This window comes from Anopheles maculipalpis, chromosome 3RL (genome assembly GCF_943734695.1).
Source record: "Anopheles maculipalpis chromosome 3RL, idAnoMacuDA_375_x, whole genome shotgun sequence".
Taxonomy (NCBI): Eukaryota; Metazoa; Arthropoda; class Insecta; order Diptera; family Culicidae; genus Anopheles; species Anopheles maculipalpis.
The window spans coordinates 71,060,029-71,085,967 of NC_064872.1; the positions used below are offsets into that span (position 1 = coordinate 71,060,029).

General features: G+C 43.9%; 2 protein-coding genes across 2 annotated transcripts in view; one reads left to right on the forward strand and one right to left on the reverse strand.

Annotated features, from left to right (window-relative positions):
• The window catches only part of LOC126562723 (E3 ubiquitin-protein ligase RNF185-like), a 382,489-nt gene that overhangs the window by 62,762 nt on the left and 293,788 nt on the right, over positions 1-25,939 (reverse strand). The gene's annotated exons all lie outside the window — the stretch shown is intronic.
• Positions 18,138-25,939, forward strand: part of LOC126561443 (uncharacterized) — a 53,261-nt gene continuing 45,459 nt past the window's right edge. The window contains exons 1-2 of the mRNA XM_050217591.1: positions 18,138-18,324; positions 19,594-19,730. Of these exons, the coding sequence (XP_050073548.1) occupies positions 18,138-18,324; positions 19,594-19,730 (324 nt within the window). The remainder of the gene's footprint in view (positions 18,325-19,593; positions 19,731-25,939) is intronic.

Consider the following 25,939-nt stretch of genomic DNA (forward strand, 5'->3'; position numbering starts at 1 on the left):
AAAAAAAAACCCACATTGCGCCCACCGTCTTCAAGCTGTGTGCAGGTGAGGTCGTGGTCGAGTCTCGCGAAAACGATAAAACCTACCGTCGAAATCGGTGAAATCGGTACAATGGAAGGTAGTGGTGGTAGTCGGAAAGGAAAGATTTATGTTTATCTGACGGAATTTGCACCCATCCAAGGGTGTTTCGGAGGTTTCGTCGTTATGTTGTTCTTTTCTCCCCATTTATTGCGTTGAATTTCACTAACTTTCTGCCGACGTCATTCGAGATACTTAGTAGAAGGGATTTAGACCACCTACCTACCCAACCTTAGTGTTCCACCAAACCATATCTCTTTCTTTCTTTGTGTATGTGTATGTGTATGTGTTTGTTTGCTTAAGCTAGCGAGCGAAAAGTTGGTTTTGTTCTTCGGTCGCAATTGCTAAATGAAGACGCGAGAAACTAATTCCCCTAACGCTAACCGAGAGAACTCGCTGCAACCTTTTCCAAGGAGCGAGGGTTTCGCCCACCTTGCGACGGGACCCGACAATACATTCCCAAACCGCCACTGTCCGCTGGGAAATTTTTTGGCGTACAATTGCGTCACCGAATAGTTAGTGTTGTTATGGGGTGGTTTTGTTTTTCTCATTCGACTGAACCGAATGTAATGAAGGTTGCAATAAAAAACCGCACCCCAACCGGCGGAAGTTTGGCGGAATTGTCGCCCACCCGGGTGGGAAAGGTAGCAAGTGTTAGCAAACAAATGCTGGTGTCATGAGGCTTTGGTACGCTCAATCCTATTGCCATCGGTAAAGGTAACAAGTACAGATGCTGCCTTTTGCACGAAGCATGCCTATCTTCGAGCGATCCGGCGGATGTGTAATAAACCTACACGATACATCGAACATAATTCAGCTGATTGGGACGCCATAAGCCTTGATAAGATCAAAATCAATTCACAAAACCTTGATAAGACCCATAAAATGGTGCAGTAATATTTCTCGGTAAGGGTTTATTATGCGCTCGCATGCCGTGCTGTTGTGTTTTTGTTAAGAATTGTAGCTGCTTTTTGGTTTAGATTAAGCTGTTTGTTGTATCGATTTAGGCCACAAGTCAAGATACAATAAGAAATTGTATTCTTCACACAATATTTACTATAGGAAATATGATAATAATTCCGAAAATTCTAAATAAGCCCTTTAAATTTTTTAAATAATAAAATAAAACCATATTTCCTATCGATAATCCGGATACAAATAGTGTGACTCTATATCACAACAAAAATATACCACAATTCGGCCGATTACGGCTAAAAGCATATTCAAAAATTATTAAATTGCAAACATTTAGGCGCAAACATAAAATTCGCATCGCTACGGTGAAATCTCACCCGAAATTAAACTTTGACCCCCAAAACTGATTACTCACTAGAACTTTTCTCCTTATTCTATGAAAATATACAACATTATCTACCTCTACCTCACTATCTTACTATCCACTCTCCCTACCGACTTAAAGATCGTTTCACACATCCCACAAGCGACGCCAAATTCAACGAATCCAATCATTTTCTTCCAAAGTTCGCTACCTAAGTATGTGCCACTTTTGTTTTTTTTTTTTTTTTATATCGTCACCCATCAAGAGGCAACTAACCTCTAACGACATCTCTATAAGTAACTGGCGCGATGACGATATCGAGTCATTTCATCAATCGAGCAAAGAGAATTGTCTGCCTTCTCACGCCGGTACAGCAGAGCTAGAAAGTAAGGGAAAATCGTTTACCAACGAACCTCAGCAGCTTTTCCGTTTCAAGTCGTGTGTGTGTTTTTTTGGCTTTTTGTTAAAGAAAAATACAGCTCCAGTGATAAATTGGATTGTGCAATTTATCGGTTATTTGCCTGGTGGAAATGAGGCACCGTTCGTTGGGAGTTTCTCTGTCCCTTGGCACCTTCCGAACGGTGCTTGATTCTACTCAAACAGACCAACAGTGTAGGGGGAATGGGAGAAAATGAAAAGAAATCGGAGGATTTCAAGAATGTCCATTGTTTCACCGCTTTATGGTATGGTAAGGAAAGCGTGCGGGGGCGTTCCCCGTTGCGCAGGGGATCGTTTGTTTTGTACCGGCGTTTTTCTCCCGGTGCTCTCGAAATCGAACGACATAAGCTTTTCCCGGTCGGCCTCGGTGGATTTCCAAACTCGTGGAGCTCCATTGTCACTGACGACGAGGACGACGATGACGATGACATTCACAGCCCATTCGATGGAGATTGGAAGGTGCTTTTATGTTAAGACTATTGCGACAGTTTAATGTTCCATTTTTTGCTGTTGTGTTCTACTGCTGCCTCTCTCGTGGTATGATATATTTGCTTCGTAACACAATGAAGGTAACGGGCCTCAGGGTTTTTTCTTCGTAGCCAAGTCAACGTTTTGATGGGGGCTGTGTGTGCGTGCGGGGTTCAGAACCATACGAGAGGTTGGTTAATGTGAGGATGAAGTGCCATGTAAAAGCTACCTATTCGGCACGGCATGGTGGCTTCTTCGGGGAGGTGGCTAAACAAACACAAACGCACAAGATTTATGAGTGTGTTTCTTCTGTCAGGCTATAATCGTTATGTTTTCTTGTCGCCATAAGTAGGTTTTGCTCGGCAAAAGGTAGTGGCCCAGGCTAGTGGGCTTTTGTTTCGTTTGGTTTTTGTGCCTGGTCGTTCGGGTTGTGCTTGTGCGGTGCCAATTTCGAAAAAGCAGGGGAAGAAAAATCGGAGCAAAATGTCATTTTCCACGTGCGTCTTTATTCGACTTTTATTGACTCTTTCAGGTGTGGATGATGATGATGATGATGAGAGTGGGGGACAGCTTTTCGTATTGTCGTTTAAACCTGGCTGTTGATGTAAGGAATGCAAAAGGGTGTCGGTCGAGCATGGGATGAAAACATTTCATTTTTATTGAGAATCCTTTTATGAGGGAACACCTTTTCTCGAATTTCTGCGAATTGATTGCTTTGAGATTAAATCCGTATTTGCTTCTCAACGCCTAATTGCGTGACACAACTCATCAGCAAGGAAAACTGAGTGCAATAAACCAGCCAAACATACGGAAAGGATTAATTTAAAGTACGTGAGAGTTTTAACGCTCAATGAACTCCACCAGAGCTCGTATGTCATAATTTCCGAATGAAGTGGACATTTCATTAAGCTTCATAGCAACAGCCTGAAGTTCGCAGAAAATTGGCTCGAATCAGACGTTCAATTATTCACAACCACAAACCTTCGCCATTCGATCGATCGGTGGCTAACACATTGACCGAGCTGGATGGCGTCGGTGTGGTAAACCAGAATGCACTACAAATGTAACGCTACAAATAGATCTCTCTGGCCGTAATACTGACCATTACCGATTCGCATCCAAAACCGACCACGGCCGAGTCAAAGAGTTGATATAAATTGATGTGAAGTTAATTTAAACACAGGACGCATATCACTGTTTGTGGTTTGTATGCACATTAACTTTTGAAGTGCTCATGCACATAGCAAATGCTTTAAGCGTTCAGAACTGAAACATGCTTCATTCGTGCGTACGCATAATGGTGATTTTGATGAAAGCTGCTGTCCACTTTGAAGCACACGAAATATACAAACCTGCTCACACGAATTGGCCTTTCTGTTCTCAGGATGAATAATACATTAGCTTAGCTTCATTGTGCGTCCATTGTACCTTCAGCACTGAAGGGGTACCAACCAAAGACGAGGGCTACCGTTACACAAGACGACAGACGGATTGCATTAGAGTCAATCGCGGGTAAAGTCGCTTGTGTTCGAAGCTTTCGGACATCATTTGCATTTATTGCGAGCCGTGTGCCAGCGATCGTTCAATCAAAACCCTTCCGAGAATTCTTGCCACCGGTCCTGAAACGCTTCGGTAGGGTGCTTCGGTTCGTTGAATCGTACTGATGGATGAACCGATAAGGTACGAAAGAATAGCCCGAACCCTTTATCGGAAGGTAAGAAGACGGGATGTGTTTTTTTTTTCGCTTATTAATTTGTTTGTCGTTCACACGGTTCCAGTTCGTACCCCAGATTGCTGCTTGCTGTATTCATTCAGCGAGTCAGTGTGCACAAAAGTGTTTCGAAGGAAAATGGTATTAAATTGCAAACAAGTGCTATCCTGCTACCCTGAACCGCCGTACGAAGTTATGTTGTTGGATGATCAACATTGGATGGAAGGTTAAAAATGCATCAACTTTACCGGATCGATTACAAACTTGTTATTATTACGGCGCCCATGTTGTTCGTCTTTCGTACGGAAGATTCCAGTTTGCTGTATAATTTAAATTAATAAAACATTCGTTTACAGTAGCTTCAATACTATATTCAAATCGACTGCACAGAACATGTCTTTGGCAGTAAAAAAAAAAATCATAACCAAAAGGCATGGAGAGCTCACAATCTCTGGCCAAAATTACTATCCTTCTGATTTGTTTACCACCGTCTATACGCTAATCAAATGCTTGAATGTGTTCATTCACTTAAGCAAATTTTCGCAATCCCACGCAACGCAAGAAGCCCCCCTTCCCTAAAGTTCAAAAGTACTTCTACAGCCGAAACAGACACCAAGAGCCGAGACTCGCCCAAGCACACACTCTTACACATTGACAAATGGATGGAAGGAATCAGCAATGCAAATTGGGTGAGGATTGAGCATTCTGGCAAATGATATGATTAATGTTGTTCCACACTCCATACATACCAAGCACACACACACACACACACATATATGCACATGAAATATGGACAGTGGCCAGTTTTTGGCAAACGGTCCCGGTTCCGGTCCTCTATTGTTCAGATTTTGGGTCGCTTTTATCTAGCTTTTCCTTCTTCTCTACGGGCCTCGGGAGATTCGGGATTGGTGCAAGTGAACCCTGGCTCTGACACACAGTGTGTCGCACTGATTCGCTCCATCAAATTTCACAATGTTCCCGGCTTGTGCGAAACCACTGTTAATGTTTGACCATTTGTTGTAGCAGTAGCGGGCTCGGATGGGGTCGGACGTGCGATTTGTTGTATAGGGTGCTTTTGTGAAGGTAGCAAGCTCGTATGCAAATCACATCGTCGTACGATTGAGCCCATGATTGACCGTCACTAGAAAACCGCTCCTTGCCGTGTAAGGTCAAACCAGAGTTCCATGGTGGCTTTTGTGGTTTGGCCGTGCTGGATAATATGTTTAACATGAGCTGCTAAAGCTTTAGCATTGGCCAAGAATGGTGCTTCTACCAAGCAATCAGTGTTCTGTTGAGGGATTCGAGATCGAGATCATTCCCGTTCAATTACAGCAAGTGCTCTGGTGTTTGTATCGAGCTAAACTCGAGGTTAGGAGCTATTTTTGTGCCTTATTGATGAAGGGGTTGACTTGGCCTATCATATTTATTATGCAATGAATAGTTAATTATAAATAAAAGCATACTTTTTTTTAAATTTTCCAAAACTTTTGCCAATAGTAGCTTTTCAAGATACTTAAGGCTGTCAGACGTTTGTGTGGAATTGATTGCATCCTTAAATCGAAACTTTCCCCTATTTCCTTAACCACTTAATTAAGAAAGTGCTCTTTTTTGTGCTTCATTTTAACTCTTTTTCAACCTGTTATTAGAAAAGTGTACTCTATAATTCGCTTCTTTGAATAAGACACTTTGTGCGTCCTTTTATGCTTGAGCTATTCACTAGAACACGTTGATTTAATTTCAATCTTTTTGAGAGAATTTACATTTCGGACTCCATTTTTCTCAGCATATACTGCATGCAGATGCGATGTAATCCTGTTCCTACAACTCAACCCTTTCCCTCCCAGCCTAGGCCCAGCCTGGGTCCTAACTTCCTGAATAATTTTACCGACAAATGTGCGGAGAATATTTATTATCATTCAATCCTGCAGCTGGTGTATTTTCGGGCTGTCGGGCCTCACAGAAACATTCACTTCGCCTGTGAAGTCAATTAACATTCGTACAAATTCCCTTGTTGTGTATGTGTGAGGGATTTTTCGTCTTTTTTTTTTTTTTGTTAGTTTGAATTGGTAGTCTGCGCCTTTTTCTTCCGTGTCGCTGTACTGCAAGCGGGTGCAAGAATGTGGGCAAATTGTGTTTCGAGCTTCAGAATGTCAATGGTTTTCCTGCCCACCAACCCAAACCCAAATCCAGTTAGCTCCCGCATCCGATGGTTCTCCCGATCCCGGTGGTTACCTTTCGCAGGTGGTCGTACTTTCTGGGTTGAGATGATTGTTTCTGTATTTTTGTCACATAATCTAACTCCCATCCCACCGGTGCCCGAAATCCTCCCTCTTAAAAGGAACGTCGATCAACCTGACCGTGGACGTTCGGCCGGGTGTCGGTGACGCGTCGAGATTTGGTATGCAACAAACGATGCTCGGTGTCGGAACAGATCTCTGCAGCGTTCGTTTCCTATTGGCCCAGAAAATTGCCAACACGATAAGGCGGAAATGGGTTGGGTGGGACTACTGACCTGAAATTGTTTCGGTTGCAACTTCTACTGTCTCTTTTTCGCTCACTCGTCGATCGGAGATACGGGACATCATCCTGTTAAAAATACGTAGTGAAAGTATTCTGAGTAAGTGTCGAAAAATGGATCGCAACATTCTCGGAATAACTCTATCAAAACGAAATGAGCTCCGCACGGTGTTATCCCGGTGGAGTGGAGAAATCAAAAAGGAAACAGAGTCAACGGTAACCCTGCGTAGGTTGCAGATTTCGGTTGGTTAGCCAACTGGCGTTCATTATAAAGCTACGTGGAACGGTTAGTATTCTAAGAATCAAACAAAAAAATAATGGATTGGATCTCTCACTTAACAGCAACCTCAACAAGCTCATCTCACTATCCCAGTGTTTCCAGGGCTAAAAGCCAGCATGCTTTTACCGTTGCGCAAACGGAAACATCCGCCAGGAATTGGACCGTAATGTAACGGTCGGCATGGGGTGGTGGGGTCAGTGAGCGTGTCCTCTCCATCCATTTTACTTCACTGTCTGTGCGGTCGAGCACGAACCGGGTGCACTGAAGGCTCTCGTTGATCCCTTTTAGAGATGGGTTGTTTCACTGCAGCAAAGCCGAGCTGCCCCAAGAATCCCGCCGTTGACACCCGGACAGCAAGAATGTACGGAGCACCAGCGCTTGACCGTAGCCCATCCGTGTCCATCGGACCGTGGACGCTCGTTGTGACGATGCTGGCACTCCATGCAGCCAGACAGGATATTGTGCCGTAAAATGTAAATGATATTTTCATCATCCATAATAGAGGCAGGAAAATGAGATCGTGTGGACCATCATCAGCTGGACACGGTCGAAGCTCTTTCTGGTTCCCGTTTGCCCTGCATCGAACACGAACGATGATATCTCTCGTCGTCTGTGTTCGGTGTACAGCATTCTAGGTTCGCAAAAAACAACAAACGCACGCTTCTCTGCAGAGTAGAGCCGTGGACACTGCTGCGTCCATTATGATGCAAAAGCAGGTGCGCGACTTTTTCTTGCTATCTATTCTGTCTGTCTGTCAGGCAGCGAGACATCGCGACACGTCCGTCGATAATTATCTGCCATCATTAGCCACGGGATGTTGCGAATACAGCGCAATGAATGAGGAGTGAATGAAAATTAGATTGTTGCCGGGCACACCGGTTGCCGGTCGGTTGTACAAGTTGTCGTAATGAAACTAGGCTAATGTTGAGATTAGTTCGGATGATTGGTACATTTGCCGCTGCGAATGAATGAAACGGTTCGTTCCAGCGGCGGAAGATTGGTTTTTGAACGTGGGATTATGTAAGGTTTCGACGAAAAAATTAAATGGCGAAATTTTTCAAAGGGAAGATAAGTATGGTTCCGCATTCCTGAAGTTCCCTTCCCATTTGGTTCAATTAATTAAAGAAATATATTTGTTTTCTATTTTCGGCACTTTTACATTTACATTCCATGGTGAAGTTCTTTACTGTTTTGATGAGTTCTATTACCTTCGAATCTCAACACAGCTTGGAGCGAGACAAAATGTCCAAACCTTAAAGTTAACCTCTAAAACAAATTGCATCTTTCTCTCGTCCGAACGCAACTTTACGAGCTAAAATTAGTGAAAGCATCACCATAAACTGCAGATAAACTGGTCCGAAAATTTGCGTGGGCAACATGAGTCCCGCATGGGGCACCGCTGCCTGTTTGTCACGGAACGGTTGTCCTTATCTGAAACGAGGATAATCTGCTCCTTCCCTGCTGGTTCACACGAACTCGCTTCACTGCGGACAAGGTTTTGGGCAATTTGCCAAAGTCTTGGACACAAGCGGTGTCGGTCGGTGTGTGTGTGCAATCGTGGTAAACCCCGTCACGTCGCCAAATAATGTTGCCCCAGGATAGAGGGAAAAAACAGGCGACTTCAACATGGAAAAAGAAACAAACAACGCGAAGGGACAAACATGCACGAACCTGAGCTGATGGGGCCAACGTCGGCGTTAACCTAAAGTTGAACGGCTGTGAGATGAATGGTCCGGCGCGAACACACACACACTCTCTCTCTCTCTTCACAAGACAGCATGCGGGTTGCGTGCATTTAGGGAGCCGTCATCCTTATCCGACGAACAAACCCATCCAGAATGCCAGCACACAGTTGGGGCAAGTAAAAATGAAACAAACGAAAACAAAACATAAATGGCGTAGGAAAATCTCACTGCCTTGTGCCTTGTGACACGGGTAAGAAAAAGAGCAAGAAATTGGATTCTTCTGTAGCGAAATCGTATGCTTCCCGGTGACTAATGCGTATGCCAGCATCAACATGGTTCGTTCTCGTGCTAGCTGCGTGTGTACACCGGTGCCTTCCAGCAGACAGCTGGTTTTGGCGTCCATTGGCGTCAAAGCGCACGCAGCCCGAACCTAGGGGAAAAACTGCGGGAATGGGTTTTTATCTGCATGACATAAATTTTGGAACTACATGCGTTCCCGGCGACGATGGTTGGAAAAAAGGGGAACCACCGTCCACCAGACCACCAGAAACCCTTGCGGTCTTGCGTATGGATCTACTCTTGGAATTAGAAACCTCAAACCCCATGCATATGGCTCTGTGTGTGTGAGTGTCTGTGTGGTTGAGCAGAAACCGAAAAACTGAAAACAGACTGTGCTTTTGGTTGCTTTGGGTTCCTAGGTTTAAGAAGGGATCGAGTGGATCATTATCGAGGCTTGAGGTAGACGTGGAGCTTTTTGGTATGGTTTTGACCAAAATGTTGTTTCTATTTCCGGGTTCTTGTTACACGCTTTTGCAGCACCACCAAGCTCGCTCCGAAGACGTAAGAGTAGTGGAGGGTTCCCTCGAAACCCTTATCAGAAAAAAAGGGAAATAGATTCCGAGTTGATGGGCAACCCGGCGGTATAATAGGTTACACGAGATAGTGCGTTACATTGCGGGATCTTCGGGATTTGTCTATTTTGCACTCACACGCCCTCCCAAACATTCACCTCTCCGCCATAAAGTGCCATAAAGTAAATTATCGATGAGAATTTATTTTTACGACCTTCCGGACGGTTCATGCACGGACCTTTCTTTGTCTACCGAGACGCCCCTGCGTGGGTGGGCGGAAAATCACTCCCAGTGATTTACTTAATTTTCCGGCAATTGGATTCCATATTTACTGACGTTGATTTTGATTGGCTTGCATCAGTTAGTTTGCTTTGTTGTAATGCCCGTCATGGTTTTAGCCGGAACAAAACCTCTTTTTTTCATCAGCTTAGGCTCTATTTTTGTTTCCTTTCGAGTTTGCTGTTGGACGGGAGGGACACAAACATGGCTCTCTAATCAAACTGCATCATCGTTCTGGGGGGGGGATTTTTTTTTTCGCTGCTTTGTTAGTCCTTTCATGCCAACTCTCCATCTCTGCACCCAGAGACAACAATCAACGGCTGACAGTGCAGCTCGTTACGGAGCGCCCACCGTAAAGAGCAACATGGAAATCCGGTTCAACCGGTTAGTTCAAAAGAATGACGAACCTCGAACCAAACGAACTGCATCATATGCCTTCAGAAAGTACAAACACACACAATTGATGATCGAGGCCCATCGTCCAACCCATGATGGCAGCGTAAACTCGGCGATGCTGTTGTCGTTCCTTCTCGACCTCGTCGTTGGAATGCTCCATCTAATGCCCCACAGGATGTGTCAGGATGAGTTCATTCAATCCACTGCCGTGGGACCGAGTGCAAGTACCGTGAATTGTGCACAGTTGATGCGAGCCAGAAACTAATTCCATTTATTCATGTTTGATTGCGAATATGGAAATCAGGAACATTTTGCCATGATTGCAATTTCTGCCATTTCTGCCGGACATTCGGCGTTTTGTTTGTGGCGTCTGTCCGTCCTGTCTCTCTGGATGGGTGTGTGTGTGTTTGTTGATTCTAATGCAAACTGCACACTTTTCTTTTATTTCCACTGATGATTATCTTCCGGCTTCCTGTGCCGTAAACTCTCACTCGCTCGCTTCTCGCTCGCTTTTGTGTTGTCCATTAGATCTCAAGCATGGATATGGCTTATGTGAAACGAACGTTCTCACCCCGATCCTGTCAATGTATAATCCAAAATGGTGATTAAATGTAAAGTTCCTTTGTAAATGGCTTTCTTCTAAGGGAAAGCTGTAAGTTGTTAGATTGCACCTAATATTGTTACCTGAAAGGTAGAATTAAGTTCTGTTCGTAGATTTTACTGTTTACATTTAAGTCAACATGAGTCTATTGTGGAGAGATATTTGGGATAACCTTCCAATAATTATCATCTTGAATCCATACTACAGTTTAATCTAAACTTTATAAATGTGTATATTTATTAAAGAGGTATAAAATGAAAATAACGGCGAGGATTCAAAGCGGCAATATTCGGCACAAACCGCTCAAAAAAATATATTAATCATGCCTAAAGTACATACATGTATTTCTAAAGAATTTAAAACTTAGAGCTTTAAATAACTACGTACAAACATTTCACAGTAACGCCAACTTCTCCTAAACCTGCCCCCAAATCAGTTCAAAGAAAGAGCAGCTGGGCAGCGAGCTGTATCTTAATCAACTGTCTGCTGATGCCTCATGTCCGATGATTAACTGCTTATGCCCTACAGCTTTCTGCTTCCAATTTTCATTTACCAGACGAATCGACGAAAGCGTAGCGCGTGGATGAGAGAGAGCCATGGAACGGGAATTTGTTGCTGGAATGTTTCATATCCCACCAGCAGGCATGACTGACTCGCGTGGGAAAATTGAAGGAAGTGTATTGCTGCAACAACAAAAAAAAAATAAAAATACCCCAAGAAAGAAGCAACAAAACAAGGCTTCACATTTCTAAAATTTCTTCATATCACACTCACTGCACCTGCCTACCCTTCAACCAGTTCGCCGTTTTTGTGGGTGTGATTTCATTGTTGCGTAGCCATTTTTTCTTCTCTTACGTGCCGGTACAGTTCGCCCTTCGGAAAAGGCGAACTCGTTTTTGGGTGTGCGCTCCATTCGACACATCTCTTTATAACTGCCCAACCAGCTGTGCATCGGGTACCCGTTTTGATGGCGAGTTATGATGGTCTTTTCCCCGCTTTCTTTATGTCTAAATTCCGTTCCACTAACGTCAGGAATATAACCCTTTTGCCGTGCAGTGAGGATGCGAGGCGTAGTTGCTCATTCTTTACGGGAGGGAGCTTTTTTTACTTGCTTGTACCAGTTGGTGAACCATTAAAGAGCAATGGTGCTGTAGCATTTCGGAACGGAATCATGCAGTCGAACGTGACGGTTTGAGGGAGTTTGGGAAGAATCGTGCCAGAACGGAATGATGCGCGTTTCGGTGAACTCTAATGTCTGAAGAAACACACACACAAAAACTCGTTCCTTCATTCTTCAAGATTTTGCCCAAGAGTGGTAAGTGAAAAAGTGCACGACTGCGGACGGTAATAAAACCGAAACAAATGATACTTAAGTGCAATGTACTTTTATTATTATTGTTTTATCCTGAGCCACTTTTCCCGACTCTCTCCCTTTAGCAAGTAGTGTCCGAATGTTGGTCATATAGAATTCTTTCTGGCTTAGCTGGACGCATCCGGCCGTCCAGCGTGTAGCGAAGCATCGACCAGACACCCGGGGATGAACATGGGAAGTAAAATAGATAACTTTCTCCTTCGGGGCATGGTTCGTTTGAATGAAGTGGGCCACCGTGTACAACTTCCAGTGAGAATTATGTTGGAAGCTTCCCTATTTCTGGGTGATTCGTGATTTCATTGTATGAGAGTTTCTCAGAAAAAAAAAAACTATCGCCAGGTTGGGACTGATCGAAACACAGAGGTCTATTGACCACTTATGATGCTCCTCATTGGCAGTTGTGGAGGATATTGGGTTCTACTTATTTTTGGGGTAGGATTTCTTCGATAGGCACAACAATCCTGAGAGGTTTGGCATTTATTGGCAAGAAGCGAGAAGAACAAACAAAAAAAAAAGGAAATCTCCCCTGAACACCCATTCGAGTGAAAGTTGTGGCTGTGCCCTCATTGTATCATTTATCGTGCAAATTAAATAAAAGCTAGCGCACAACGGACAATGAAGTCTTTCGTGGAAATTGTGGCTGTCCTGTCCTTTTTGCTTATTCCAAGAACCACCAACAGGGCAATGGTAAGGGATTAAGATGCTGACGCCATTCGGTCGCTAGCTGTCCGTTTTGCTGGTGGTTCTGTTCTACTCCGGTATGAGCGAGCTTCTTCCACGAGAGAGAACGAAAGTGTTCTTCTTCCAGAAGCGCTTGATCACCATCATCGTTCTCGGCAAGGGTCGTTGGTTTTTCACAAAGTAAAGCAAAAGATCCGGTCCCCTAAAATAACCGAACGATATTCTTCCCCCCCCTCGCCGACCGAGGTCTGGTCTAACGAGCTCTTCTCGCTCGCAGGCAGACGGAGCCCTTTAAGGAGTGCAGAACCACCATTGAGACACAGTGTTGTGTACAGTTCTGGTTCTGGAGTGACTTCAAAAAACAGCCAACCTGTACTCGAGATTGGAAAGAAATGCAGAAAAAAGAAACGAAAGCAACTTGGAACGTTACCAAAACGCCTTATGCTGCGGTTTTCCACCCCCGGTACGCTTCCGTTCCACCCTTTGTGCAGTGATCTGGTTCGACCCTACTCCTGTGGCAGTGTTTTTTTTTTCTTATTTCGAGAGTCTATGTATGTGCAAGCATGTCTGCATTCAAAACACCTTCTCGATGGTGCGATGCAACTCCAGTTCACCGGAGATTCCCCACGGCTGGGGTTAAGTGGATCAAGCGGTTGGGAAGGAAGGTTTCACCATCTCCCGCTCCCCAAGGGAGCGCATAAAATTATGTCTCTAACGTCGCCCGTCGGACACCCGGACACGTCGGGAGGCCCAGGACGCTTCCTTCGAAACGCTTAACGAGCTCTCAGGGTACGAGCCAAACCACGTGCTCTCATAATCCTCTTTCGTCTTCATCGTCGTTTTACGTTTTGCGTTCCACTCCCTCTTTCTCGTATGTCGTACGGATGCTTTCGCCCGAAGGGATGATACTCTGGCGCAGGAATATGTATATAGGTTACGCCGGTGCTCTTTTCTCGTTAACTACCTTTTTATCTGCCGTGTCGTGTCTTGTGCTGCTCGCCTGCCCCGGCAGGATAAGTTACCCACGGAGGAGGCTAAGCTGTGTATCGCTTCCACGTTGTGCGATGGTGAAATTAGGCGAAACCGCCATAGCACCGGCGGTGAAAAGAGCATAATCGTGTTACCCCGTTTCGATGCTAAGCGGAACAAAATGATGGTGGTCCGTTAGTTAGTGTACTTGCGTTGCATAACGTCCAAAAGAAAAGTGGGCACCGCAGTAAAGGTGGTCGCGTTTCACGCACCGTTTTGAAGGTGTAATTACTAAAGTGTTTTCGGTTTTTTTGAAGTAAATAACAAACTTTAGTATAAGAATTCTTAAGGAAAAAAAGGTTTACGACTTCCATGGTTGAAGTAGAACAATATTTCTAGGGTTTTACACGTTGTTTTTAAATGTCAGTCACTTTTTTGTCGATCCTACAAAGGACAAGTCAGGAATTTCTTGTCTTTTCCATGAATAATTCACTTCCGTGACGATATTTTTCTATGTTGGTAAATCATTCTTAAACACTTTAACATTAAGCAAGTTGTTTTCACTCAACTACAGTATTTCTCATGCCATTAAATTTAACATTTAATTCTAAAGTCACTGTAAATAAAGCACTGTAATAATCGTTGATCTTGATGAGGTATGCGGCGTCTAAGTGACTTTTTAAACACCTCAGTAAAAATTGTTTATGAGTAAAAAGTATGCAAAATATCGAATACAAAGAAATATCAATCTTTTTTGATAGACTGTTCGTCTGCTATAAGCCCTTCAGAATTGTATCAACCATTGCCAGGGCCTCAAAGATAAGAAATAAATTATGCAAATAATGATTCATTTTCCATGAAATTTTTAAATTCAATTCTTAGCAAGAAATTATTAACAATTTAACCAACAAAGTCAAAGAATTTTTGAATTGAATTAATATGGATCATTACTAAAGGAAGTTGCTTAACATGTAACTATGGTTGGAGCTCTTCCGGAAACCCTCGGTTACAAATTGATATCGTTGCTGCTTCTAAATACAACACTAGCTATATTTCCTGATCGTTCGCAAGGCGTTTTCCTACAAATATTTTAAAATTAGATTCCCCTCTATTGTCTTTTTCACTTGTAAGCTCTATCAACATTCCAAAGCATCCAATTGCATCACAGAGATATTTCAAATACAAAGAAACACCAAAAGATCAATAGACTTGTTTCGGATAAGGCTAGTTTCTAGTAACATTTATCATCAAAAATATACTAAATTTGACTGTTCTGTCTGTTTGCTCCTTTTCCATCAAATGACACCAATTTATAATTAAATTAGAGCTCCAATACACTCTCAAGTCAATTACTACACTCCCTGGGGGGGCTACAGAAAACGGGGTCCTTTTTTACATTCCGTCGCTGCTTATTGCTTTAAAACTAGGTTCAACCGAATGGCTAATAAAAGGCCACAGCTAGAAGAAGCGAACGAAGGAAGGAACGAGCGCACATTTGCGATTCAGATGCCGGTTTTGTAAAGTTTGGCAGATTGAAACGAATAATGCAAAACCCCGGGGCGTGGGAGGTATTTGACGCGTACGCGAGAGTGCGCAAGTAATTTCTTAACTTTTGTACAAAAACTTTTCCACCAACCAGCCGGTGTGTGCGCCTAAAAACTGTGACGGCCACGAGAAAGAACGAGCGAGCGGCGAGCTTTGCTGCCAGCGGCAACAATATTAGACGATTTTTTTTTGTTCTCTGTGCTGTACATAAATAAATGTACGCGTGTATGTGATAGTGAGTTTATGTGTATTTTCATTACTTCGAAGACGGCAGTAAAATGGCGGACCGCCCCGTGTAAAGTTTCTAATTGATTTTTTATGTAAATTACCGCTCAATATAGCATTACCGATGGTTCCAAATACCTCATGGAACCAAGCAAGTTGTGCGTGCATAAGCTTCCAGGGACACTCCAAAGCGTAGCAAAAGTCAATGCTGTGAGTGTAAACCGCAATTAGAAGATCGACACCCGCAGTAACCAAAAGCCGGTCCCCCGGAAGGCATTGTTGAACCGGGAAACTGGTTCCATCCGTCTTGGGTGACATAATTCTGTGCAAATGTAGGAACATTATCACCATCCTTCAACCATCCTCAACAGAGGAACGAGGAACTTCTACGGTTACGGATGTGAGCCTGGTGTGAGAAAACTTTTTCGAAAATGTTAACTGGCAAGTCCTTCAGTTCCTTCACCATTGTTGCGGTGTACTGTTGTGGCCGCTACAAACGGTAGCACAGGTTTGCGAGCGGGATAAATCAAAGTCCGACTAAATTTGCCGGTGTTTTACCGAACAATTTGTTGACCAAACAAGCACAAAACAATAAGTTGTGGGTCTCGTTCGTTTTCCCGGCGTTTGTTTCCCTACCAATCCCAAGGGAGCGAACGGAAGGTCACCAAGCAAAAATTTACGAACAAACTTATTTTTATTCGAGGGTGTGTGTGCAACATTGTTCTATGCGTTTTTTGTTGTGAATTCTAGAAACATGCGTAGAACATTGGACTAAACCTATTTCAACCCTGGGACGCAAAAAAAAACGGACTTCGGGATGCTTGGCGAAACTTAATATCAAGCCCATAAAAATTCTTGTACACAATTTCTGTCCATTACCTATCCCATTGTGATCACTGCAGAGTAAAACCAGGAAAACGCTTTGGCAGGACAAACTTTTACCTCTTTATTACCTTCCCATTGAGCTTCCACCTACCTTTCGGTGTTGTGGTCACAGTCCTGATTTAAGAAAGGTGAGTTTGTCCCCAAGTTTTTTTCTTGAAAAATCCCAACAACTCCACACAGCTCGCTGGACAAACAGATATCTTAAGCGTTGTTATCACCGTCCCTTCGTTTGCGAACGAGAGGCTAATTGTGGGTGTAATATGAGTTTTACTACCATCATACGGCAATCATTTCGGCAGTTTGGCGAGCGGAAGGCATTTCACACGAGGTTAGTTGAATGTCTTTATTCTAGCAAACACAAAAGAAGAAAAAAACAAAGGTAGCGGACGACAACAATCAGAGAGGGAGAAGTTTATTAAAATTGTGTTCATAAGGCCGCACTCGCTCTCATTAAATTCGGAACGATGAACGGAACGGGTGTTGCTTAGAATTTTAGAAATAATTTACGCAAAACCATTCTAGTGGAAGGATTTTCCAGTGGAGTCACGCTTCAAACTCGCATCATTAAAAGTTATTGAAGAATAACACATAATAAAGTAGAACATGAATAGAAACACACCGACTCTGGACGAGGTTGATTATTGCCGCTTTTCCTGTGAACGATGTGTAGGGGACATGTCGTACAAAACAATACAACACACACACACACACACACACACACACACACACACACACACACACACACACAGGCGCGCGCTCATTCACAGTGGAACCTGAACTTTTAATTAACCGGTCGTCAGGGTACACAACCATCCCGAATAGGTCAACAAAACCGCTCAAAGTTTGCACGCCGACGCCGTACGAATCATACAGAATCACAGTAATCCTTAGCAGGAAATGGCCGACCGTGTGCCAAGTGACGTGTGGGCGGAACATTTGCCGTACATCAAGTGCATCGCGGGGTAATAATGCTCGAGCAGCAGCTAATTTCATGACAACACTCTCGGTGACTTTGTGCAATTTCCGGCATAACTGTACACGCTCGAAACACTTCACCGGCAAGAGTGACTCGCCCGACCGACACAAAGGATGGTTTTAGAATCTCTGCTCCACCGGATTCCCCTTTGGGTTTGTGTGGCGTCGTGTGCATCGGCATTAATTTTGTGCATTATTTGACGGATTTATATTTTAATGAAAGCTGGTATTTATTCAACTGAAGCCGAGCACTTCATCGGCACCCCAAGTGGCTGCCCCGCCCGCGCTAAGTGCATCGCAGCCCGAGCTAGGGTACACCGGTAGCATAATTATCACCATGTTGGTTCGAATTTCGAGAATCACACTGTACAGGGGTATCTACAATTGTGCCGGTCGCTCAATCCAGGCACACAGTATGGAAAATGAATTTTCCTAACCCGTTTTGCTGACGAAAAAAAAATCATTCTAGCGAGATAATTATAATCTATAATCAAATTTCGGCCCTTCACCACAGTGTTGGGTCATTTTGTTTGGGATCAAGGGCCCAGACAGGTAAACAACATGTCCCCTCCTCGTAAATAAAGTATTGGAATGCTAACCTTATTTGATTATCTTCGACAAAATGGCCACTGTTTGGGGGGATGCACATTCAATTTTCCGCGAACTCTCGACTACAATTGGGCGACACTGGAAGATCAACAATGGTGATGGGGGGTTTTTTTTAACATCAATCAGCGCTTATTGATTTAAGTGCCCGTACGGTCAGATTGCATATTATATTGATTTAACTCTGTTCTGTGTAGTGAATTAGTTTTTTTCTTCTATTTGTCTATTGTGCTCTTTAATTATTTATTTTAATTGATAGAATTTTTTGTGTCGTTTTTACCCCCTTCCCGTTGCAGATGATAATGAAAGCAATACACTACTCGCTGCTGGCAGCATTGGCCCTGAAACTGTTGGGTGTGTGCTATGGGTGCAAAATTTCCGAATACCCGTGCAAGGGAGGTGCCAGCTGTGTGCCGCTGGATAAATACTGTGATGGACGTGATGATTGCGGTGATGGCAGTGATGAGCCAAAAATGTGTACAGGTGAGTTTTTTTTTTTGTTTATCCCCTGATAGCGGTACAAGCTCTGCGTATTCGGTATTTAATTATTTGCCACCTGTTTGAGATTATTTGAAGTAATTAAGTTATAATTTCATCATATCTAATTCAATTGCTTAAGACAACAATGAGCTTTTTTGAACCTTACGACATTGGTTTGGTTTTCTGCTACAATTCAGTGTATCAATTTTATTGCTTAATTTATCAACCACTGGCTAGCAAAAAACAACTGTGCAGAAAATGCTTCGATAAAAAGAAAATCTTTCAGTAAAACGGAACACTCTCGTATGACAAGTCGAGTCATGTTATTTCAAAAAAGTCATGTCGTGCGTCGTAATGCCAAAAACCGCTACGAACAAGCATGACACTGACATTTAGTCGTCTTGTTACTTTGAGATCTTGTTTTTTTTTCTGTGTGTGTGTGGACAAATAACACGACTTTCCTACGTACGGTTTATGCTGAAGAAACGACAAACGTGACAGCAGTTGATAGCACCAGCAGGAGATTCTGTTTTTGTGTGGCAATTTCGAAAGCTTTTGAGAGTTGGTAATAAAAGTGGGCTCGAGCTTTGTTCCTTGGAGATTAAAAACACGTCAGTACAGTTCGTCAAATTAATGAACGGTGCAGATGTTTCCATGTGCAAGTAGGATGAGCATGCTAGAAAGCATCTAGGATTTTATATATAAGAACAGGTTATAGTGGGAGATTTCCATTTCATTCAAATAATGAATACATTTGATACACCTTTTTTAAGCTACAATCAGAGTTGCTTGTGCTTTACTTCATAGAGAAAATAAATTTTCAGTACGTACTATTTGTTAAAACACTTTATGGAGCTCGTATAGCAGCGGGCACTAATTAATTTACCTCACGACAACAACTTTCAACACGTTGCCCTGATTGTTGTTGTGCCTGACCAAACCATAGCATTTACCACCGGAAAACTAGCTCATTTCATTTAAAGAAATTGAATTTAATTTTGTTCTCCTTCGTGCTGGTCTTATTTTAACAACCACCTGGCGCCTCCATCAGCGCACCCGGCGTCCATCTGCCACCGGGCGTCCCCATCGATCACCCAACTTTCGCTTCTCGGTTGGAGGGGGGGGGGGGGGTTTCCGTGCTGCTTTGATAGGTTGCAGCTTTCACGTTGTTTCTGCTGCTCAACGCGCAACATAATTTTCTTTACCGACCTTTTGCCCAACCATTTACTTTTATTTAACCCGCTTTCACTACTATTCCTTCGCTCTTTCCAGTGTGCAATCGGACGTACTACGGTGATATAGGGCGAACGTACACACTCACGGTACCGCCACCGCAGTGGAACCGGCTGCCATTTCTCTGCCATCTTACGTTTACCGCTTCCGGTCACGAACAGGGTGACATCGTGCAGGTAAGATTTCTTCCGCCAATGCAGAGGTGCTTGTTCGTGGTTTTTTACGTTAGAATTTTACACCACAAGACGCAAGCAGGGATGGGTTCCATGGGTCATCACTAATTCATCTGCGAGGTGTGGGATGAAATATTATTTTTACAATGGTACTTCACGGACGGCAAAGAACCGTTGCAAGTGTTGCAGTCCGGTTGGGCCGGGGGAAAACTTCTTCGTTAGCACGTGATGTTACTTTTGTGGTGCAAAATTAGGATCTTCAGATAAAGGGGCATTAGTGCATACTTTCCTGTGCATATTGCTTTTTTTAGAAAAAAAAAATGGTTAAAATGTTAAGCACAAAAAATTTAATACAAATCATATTTCAACAGAAAAAAATTGAAAAACTTAAACTTCAGCCAATTATTTCACTTTAAAAACATCAAAGAAAGTATTGCCTTTCATAGTATGACCATCAAACGAACAGGAAATAGAGCAAGCACTGATTTTTATAGCATTTTGATCACTGTTCACTTCTTCCACGATTTCATCAATTGAAACAGAACCTCTTAAACGACTGCCAAAAATCATCGAACGATAGTCTTATCCATAATATACACACACTTATACAAACACAAGTACAGTTCAAATGCTTTCCTGAAGTGCCTCCTGATGAGCATCGTATGATGTGCCGTAATATCGATTCCATCCACCGACTACATCCGCAAAGCCCGATGTACGGGCGGATGGTACAAGCGCTGAATTCCAGTTCCGAAAACTAATATCGATTCCGAGCGGATCGAAAACATCGCCCGGAAGTCGTTTCGGTTGCTTTCATCCCCTGCGCAAGGAAACCCCCTCAGCTCCTCCCCAAACCAGCGCCAACTCGTGGAGAAGTTCTTTTTCTCATTACACACGCGCTCACATCCTCGCAGCGCAACGTTTCGGGCACTGAACAGCCGACTGATTTGTTTCAAGACCCTTCAGCGAGCCTGGCCTGTGTGCTCTGCGTGCTTTCGGGCGCACGAGATTTCCAACTTGCTTTCACTTCCGCTTTAACTATGCGCTTCACCTGTACCCGCCGTCATCGAGTGGGAAAGCTGTGAGCATTAAACAAACAGCAGATAAAAGCGATTTCGCTTTGTGTGTGAATCGTGCGATTTGCCATAATGAAGATTTTCAAAAACGCCTTCAGGAGCACGAAATGGCGTTGGGGAAGGTTAACATGGGAAGGGAACAAAAACGATGAGAGAAGATATCTTTTCAGCATTGCGGCAATGTGAATTCTAAATGCAGTTCGGCTTTGAAGCAGCGGCAGCACGGTTTGGGTCTTTCTAGCGCGAGTTTGCTTTTGCAATGTGCTGACGCTGTGGTACGCCAGAATTAGAGATACGACGACGGGGAAGACAAGGATAAACAGAGGATACCGGATGTAAGATGGTTCTGGACGCTATGGAGAGCACAGGAAGCAGTGACGTTAGAGAGTAGACGTCGTTGATTTGTTCCTCCGTGCACTCGTTTCACTGCTTCCCTCGCGCTCTATCGCTCGATGGCAATCAGTTTGGTTTGCCCGCGGGTTTGGAGGCACACCCTTTGGCATCAAACCGACCCGGAAAGCATCTTTGTCTTTCGGTAAGCCCGGTGTCTTTGGGCTAGAACCTTTTTTTTTTCCTTCTCCCAGCACTTTATCAGCTACTCCAAAGGAAGTCCGATTCCGGGACTCGGGTGCTACAATGTTCCCACAACTGGGAACTGAACAATTGCACGAATAAATTCACTTGTTCCCAGCGTTCGTTGAAGCGCTGATGAGGATGATGCTGAAGACTGCTGAACCCGGTTTCGGAATCCCCGCATCATTCCGCATCACCCCCTGAACGTCGTTTTCAGCTGAAGCGAGCAAATGGGGTTAAACTTTTCCTACGCAACGCACCGAGAGCGAATGAATGATATGTAAATTTGGTTGATGAATAGGCGGCATTTAAATTGCTAATCAATCGCACGGTTTTCACCAACGGTTTGCTGCAGGGTATGCGTAACGCACTTAATTAAATAACTGGCACGAACCATTCGCTCGTTTGCTGCGCGTTCTTATCACTATCGGTCATACACACATCGTTAGGCAGGTCGGGAAGAGTGATCAAAACCAATTTAACATACACAGCGTAGGTAAAGTCGAATGTCATTAACGAGGATCCTTGGAAGTTGATAACGAGATATTCGTTTGAATAAGCCCTCTTTTTATATTTTTTATAAAACTACATTCGATATGTACCGTTCTACAAGCACTGAAAATTTGATTTCAAAAAGCACTTCCTTTTTCTTGGCCTAACGACTAGAACGGCTAGCTTGACGATAGTCAGCTCTCGCTACGGGGGGTCGATCTGGATGGGTTTTAAACCCTAGTCCTGTCGTTCGAAGACCGGCGTCGATGTTGTCCACATGGTCTGAGAGGTATAAGAACCGGGTTTTGTCGTGTAAAAACCACAAGCCTTGACCACAATTGAAGCCGTTGTTGTAAGCATACAATGTGACAAGAAAGCTCCCTGCAGAAATGCTTTCAATTCCATGTCCAGCGCCATAAATCGACTCTGAAACTTCACCTAACTGAAGCTGTTGGTTGGCTTCACTATCACCGGAGTTTTATACCATTTCTGATAAAACAGAACAACCGCTTAAACGAGTTTATCGCTCACACTGACAATGGCAAGTGTGTAATAGTAAGAGATATTTCCTTCATTTATCATAACAATCCCTCACCTTGTCCCATTTGACCCGCTTCTGCTACTCAGGAAATGGCGGGTCAGCAGGACACATAACTCCTACGATAATTTTTCTTCCCACCACGCCTAGCAAACAATGTCCGCGCCTAACCAAAAATAAGTGTCACACAAGGTTTATCCTGCATTGTTACTACCCTGCGTCTATTTATCTAAATTTAGCTAATTAGCTGACGAAACGCGTGCTCCACTCATTATCGCTAAGTATCTCTGCCACAGCCATTCGGAAACTCGCCTTGCACGTGAATGTGCTACGTAGTAGACGTATCAGATAAAGCACACAAACGAAACTGCTGCTAGCTTTTGCTGCTGCTGCTGGCGCGCACTGGAAGTGATAAATATTTTCCTTGATTTTCCCACCCAGAACAATTCCAGACAATCACCACCAATAAACGCCGGCAGTTCGGCAACAACATCACCGCACACCCATTCCGGTTGACATTTGGTTCACCCGGTTGGTCGGTGACGATTGCTAGCTGGATGGATCCGTTACATCATCGAAGAAAACTATGCGAAAAGGTCGGTCAAACAAGTCAGACGGGAGACACTTTGTGCCCTCTTTTGCTCATTAATCAGAGTCAGCGGTCGGTGGTCGGTGTGGCTCGATGGTTTGTCAGGTTGATGCGGAAGGGATATGCCACGGGGTAGGTGGCAACGGAATGGATAGGTTGTTACCTTTTGCTAAACACCCATTTTAACCCTGCTGACAGCGGGAACGTGACCCTGTACGGTGCCGGTTGAGTGGTTTGGTGCAGGCACGCGAGCAAACACTTTCGTTTCTTGTGTTTAATTAATTACAGCTCAGTGGGGCCGGCTTTTTTGTTGTTGTTTGCTCTCGTCCAGTCCAGAGAAATTTGATTCGTAGAAGGTGACGCAAAAGGTGAGCCAAACTGACAGAGGAAAGCGAGCGAAAGACGAGGCCTTAGAATTAGAAGCTCCTGGCAAGTATGTTCCGGCCAGTTAGCTCTGCTGCTCCAAGCACAAACAAACCCCCGCCAAGCAAGATGAGCGCATTTCAAAATGGTGACCAAAAACCTCTCCAACGGGAACTAACTTTTCCACAGCAAAACAAAGCCTTGCTCAATAACTAGAGTTCACGAGCTTTTGTTGTTTTTACGTTGTAAAAATTTGCCGACTTTCGTTGCGTTGTTTCTCGCTGTTGCCGGTTTGACTCGCTGTTGTTTGCTGGTCGGCTGGTACGTGCCGTGTTCCGAAGGAGGAAGTGTTTGTTATAAGCCTAAGCCCCATTCGGAGAGAATGCGAATATTCTTATTCATTCGTCTCGAGTGTGTTTGCGTTACGCGGATCTAGGTTTTGCGCTTTGCTCCACTTACTGCTCCACGAGTACCATCGCGAAAAAGGGCATTTTGTCAAGAAATAGACACCATTGAGCGATGGAGCGCTTCTCTGTTTAACGGGTTTTAATAATAACGTCCTTAGAACTAGTCACAAGAGACCAGGAACAAAAGTTCCTGAACAGAGGGAGAGAGAGAGAGAAAGTGACAGGAACAACAAAAAGCTCCCGCCCGGTATAAGCCTCGCTGAAATAGAAAGCTCCCAAAGCAGCAAATGCCTAGGTTTCGGTTTTATTACATCCACCTCTAATCAACTTTTCTTTTGTGTGTGTGTGTGTGTGTGTGTTGGTTAGCCCTTACAAAAGAAAAACCTGCGAGCCTACCTATCTATCTTTTGCTTGTCCTTTAGGTGTGCGGTTTCGACCAACACGATCGTCTCATAATAATCTTCCACTACTATCTTCCCTCCGAGTTGGAAGGACACCCCGACTCTGTGGCCTTGTCATTGTTTCTGCTTACCTTTTTTTTTTTTTCTCCGGCCGTACTGTGCAAACTCATCACTCGACCATTGAGTGACGGCTGTGTGGCATAACTAAGGATCGGTATAAATTAGTTGCTCCGTTTTCTTCCTTGCGTTTTTTGCTTCTTCTGGTGGACAAGGAGGATTCTACTTTCTTATCATTTTAGTCTTTGTCTTTTTGTCTTGTGTGTGTGTGTGTGTGTGACCTCCTTCTCCACACTCAGAACTGGAAGTTAATGATGATAGGGCCAAACACAGGAATGTCTGACAGCTTGGACGATCGAAACACACGGGCCCGCCGGGTCCTGGCGATGAAGAAGAATTCCGCAAAGAAACGGATCCGTTTTTGTTTCATGTGCTCGATGGAGAAGACCTTTGTTTTTCCCCCCCATTCTAGGCGTGTATATGTGTGGTTGTGCGGGGGTTGCTGCAGAGTGATGGGTCGTTTAGACAGACCCGGTGCAGTTAGCAACGCTTAGGCCGCACTGTTTCTCATTCTTGCGCCAGCTGACGCGTTTCCTTCGGTTGACAGTTTTATTTCTTTCGGCTTCGACTTTCCCAAAGGACTCGTTCTTCCATTTTTTTTTGTCTTGTTTGTTTTTTGAAGAGCTTTTAGATCCCTTTTTTCCGGTGTGTCTGTGTGTGTGTGTGTTTTTGTTTTTGGTGACAGTAACTTTCTTTCATCGTGGCGGAAGAAAAGGCAAACAAGGTCAGAAACAAGTAAGCTTATCACAAAGAGGAAGAGAATGGTTGATATGTTTTACTTTTCCTTACCCGGCACGACCGATGATGATGAGCGACCAGAGTTCTCGTTCTCGTTCCTCCTATTCAGTCAAAAAAAAGGGAAACCTTTACAAATAATGTCCCAGTGCAATGTAAAACTGGGCTTATGGTAGCAAAAAGGATGGGGTTTTGTTTTGCCAACTCGCCCCGGCACAGCTAAGCCATTTTAGAATGGGCCAAGCACATACACGTAGAAGAATGGAAGGAAACTCATCTAATCACAATGTTGCAACCCCAAGACTCCTTCCACAACAGGTACAGCGTCCCTGCTTGCTTTTGTATCACAGGTTTGCGTTTCAGAAGTCAGCAAAAAACATGGTGGCGGCTGCAGTTGTAGGAACAAAATCCAATGAAAACAAAACGATACTGTTTCGGTTCCTCGCTGTTAAGACTCCATTGAGAGGTGCGGGTATTCTGACACAATTGCAAAAAGATATGCCTGTTCGTGTGTGTGTGTGTTCGTTTATTATTCCACAAGCTCAAAGCTCCAACAGCTCCAAACAACAGGACAGGGCATTGATTGAAGATCCTTTTTTAAGATACGTACGATGAAAAGATTAAACGTTTCAGGCTTTCCTTTCTACCAGAGCTGCTGGGGCCTCGTTGTGTGCGTGTGTATGTGGTCTTGTATTTACGTATCGTCAAAGAAAGCTTTTGGGCAGCTGCTGGGGTAAGCTTTCTTGCTTTTTCCGACTTCTACTTTTGCCCTTTTTTCAGGTTGGATTGGAGCTGCCGAACAATGATTCTTTCGGACAGGAATGAATTAAACTGACATACTCGTGAGGTGCTTCTGACAATCAAGCTTTATTATTCAACACATTTGCCGATGGTTCTTGTGCTCTTGTGGAATAACAACGA